We start from the raw sequence: 2,538 nt of genomic DNA, 5'->3' as shown, positions 1-2,538 counted from the left end.
TCAGCATGGGGACAGGAGAGCTGTCAATCAATAAATTTAAAAAAAAAAGTAACTTGCGTTACTTATTTGAAAAAGTAACTCAGATATTCTCTTGTAAATTAAAAAGTAATGCGTTACGTTACTCGTTACTTGAAAAAAGTAATCTGATTACGTAACTTAAGTTACTTGTAATATATTACCCCCAACACTGGTTGTAAGTAATCTTAAAGATTCCTAAATGCATCTACTTTCGGAAGGCCAAATAAAGTGCTTTTGCTTTCGCCTAGAAACACACAGCGTCTCCCTGACATGGCTGCTTCAACACTAACTGCGGTTACTGAAACCACGCCTTCTTTCTTTGCGTGAACATTTGGGCGGCATTATGCTAATATTTCCACATAGTGAGGTAGATATGTGGGGACGTGTTAGAACGAGCCGTTTTAGGGGGGCGTGGCAGAGTCTTAACTTTGATAAAGAATATCTCTTTGGTTTTGAGACTTTAGTCTTTGCAACTTCAGGGATCTTATCTATGCACAATCAGCTTGTAACACTCCAAAGAGAAAGGAAAACTTGAAAATCGCATCATATGACCCCTTTAAAGAACTAAGATGCATATCTACTGTGAGCATGCAGTGTTTTAAGGGCACCTGTAATTTCTTGAAGAGATCTCCCTGTGTGTTGTTCCCATGTTTCCCCTGTTTCGCCTTCCAGAACTGTCTCTGTGCAGAGTACCTATTCATAGGACACACCTTGAAGAGACAATCTAGACAACAAAAAGAAAAACAATTCTATTAGGTGCTTTTATACATACTTTATATAAATGTTTCATAAAGTAAGTATATAAAAAAATATAATAAATAATATTTCTATATAATATTATTTATGTGTGCATATACATATTTCTAATTATATTATATTATATTATATATTAACAATACATATATTTAAAAATATATATATAATAATATAAATAAAAGGCATTGTAAATTGGTTTCGGTGTCACTACTGAATCCAAGTGACTGTAACATTTTAACATTTGACAGACTGTGTCTTTGAGACAAATAAAAGGACAGCACTGACAAACACAAGTCTGTCATTTTTACTTGCAAACCAAATAGATCCAGGATTTCTCCTTATTGTGAATGTACTGTGCACAAACAAAATAGAAGAAGACAAACTCAAATAGACTTCCTCAAATGTCCCTTTTGGCAAAGTGACAACTGAGTAAATCCAACAGAGTCAGAGTTTATTTGCTAACCGAGCAAAGGACATATATTTGAGCAAATAGTGCATTTAGAAAGACCTTCAGGGAACCACTAAAATGTGTCTACACCAGCATAAAGGTCTGATTCAAAAAAAATTTAAGAAAATTTTTATACAGAATAAGATATCTAACTTGGAATTATATACATAATTACTGACATTCAGATTAACATTTACTATAGTTCAGCAAATTTTTGCAGGCTACAATCAGTCAAAGGATTCCAAGTGATTGGGAATTTCACATTAAGGTGAAAGATTTTCCCCCAGATTTCAAAACGCGATTTGACGTGTTGACCAACAGAATGATGCTTGGTTTGAAAGTGACTTGTGTGCTTTATATATCGCTACACAATTGACAACAGACAACGCAAAATTTAACCTGCAAAATTTTGTTTATTTTATTTTACTATTATTTTACAATTATATTCATTTTCCAGTGAACTTTTACTTAGAAAAATCACCAAGTACACAAAAAGCACAAGTTATCACATGTGCGTTGTGTTCAAAAGCACAGGAAGCTTGTATTGACTTGTAGTGAACATCCCTTTGGAGCTAGTGTTTCAACAAAGCCCTCCAGCACAAGAGGAAAATAAGAGTTTACAGTTGCTGCTATTTCTGATTCTCCAAATTGCATTTGAGGAACAACACTGTTTATCCACCTCAGCTTACAATTCCAGTCATTAGGCAACAGCCAGGCACCCTACTGAGATCTCACTATAAAGCTGAAGACGTGGGGCTCTGACAGACTGCGTGGCCTTGGCAAGAGCAAAGATTCAGTGTGTAGGAGGCTGTTACTGCTCAAGGGCCGAGTAATTAATCAGTGGCTGAGCAGGTGTTAAGAAACACACACACAGAAAACTACAGCTACATATTTACATTGCACGGTGTTGGGATTTCTTTTTGCCTGCCACTTTTTATTGGTACTGCAATGCTGGGAAGTAACTAAGCAAAAGTAGCGACGCTAACTTAACTACATTTTTCTTCAGCATGTAGCTCAAGTTTTTCAAACCAGCATAACAAGCTACTTCTTCCACCAACTAGTGTAGTAGTTTGTAACACTGCTATAACTTGACTGTAGTTTAACTACTTTAAATTAGGAGTACATTGTAGCTTAACTCTTTCCCCGCCATTGATGAGTTATCTCGTCTTTTAGAAGACAACGCTTCCCCGCCAAATACGAGTTTTTACGGCTTTCCGTGTTTTCACTGTTATACACTCGGGGGCGCTATTACGCATCTTCTGAACAAGTACAAAACCTCCCGAACAAAAACACACGTGAACAGGATGGAGAAACGA

At 36.1% G+C, this 2,538-nt stretch overlaps 1 protein-coding gene across 1 annotated transcript in view; it reads right to left on the bottom strand.

Moving 5' to 3' along the window:
• Nucleotides 1–2,538, bottom strand: part of LOC107730567 (inositol 1,4,5-trisphosphate receptor type 2) — a 98,104-nt gene that overhangs the window by 84,082 nt on the left and 11,484 nt on the right. Inside the window, exon 3 of the mRNA XM_016541426.1 lies at nucleotides 627–742. Within this exon, the coding sequence (XP_016396912.1) occupies nucleotides 627–742 (116 nt within the window). The remainder of the gene's footprint in view (nucleotides 1–626; nucleotides 743–2,538) is intronic.

This window comes from Sinocyclocheilus rhinocerous, unplaced genomic scaffold (genome assembly GCF_001515625.1).
Source record: "Sinocyclocheilus rhinocerous isolate Xijiao unplaced genomic scaffold, SAMN03320098_v1.1 scaffold13, whole genome shotgun sequence".
NCBI lineage: Eukaryota > Metazoa > Chordata > Actinopteri > Cypriniformes > Cyprinidae > Sinocyclocheilus > Sinocyclocheilus rhinocerous.
This window is presented reverse-complemented; position numbering and strand designations above follow the sequence as displayed.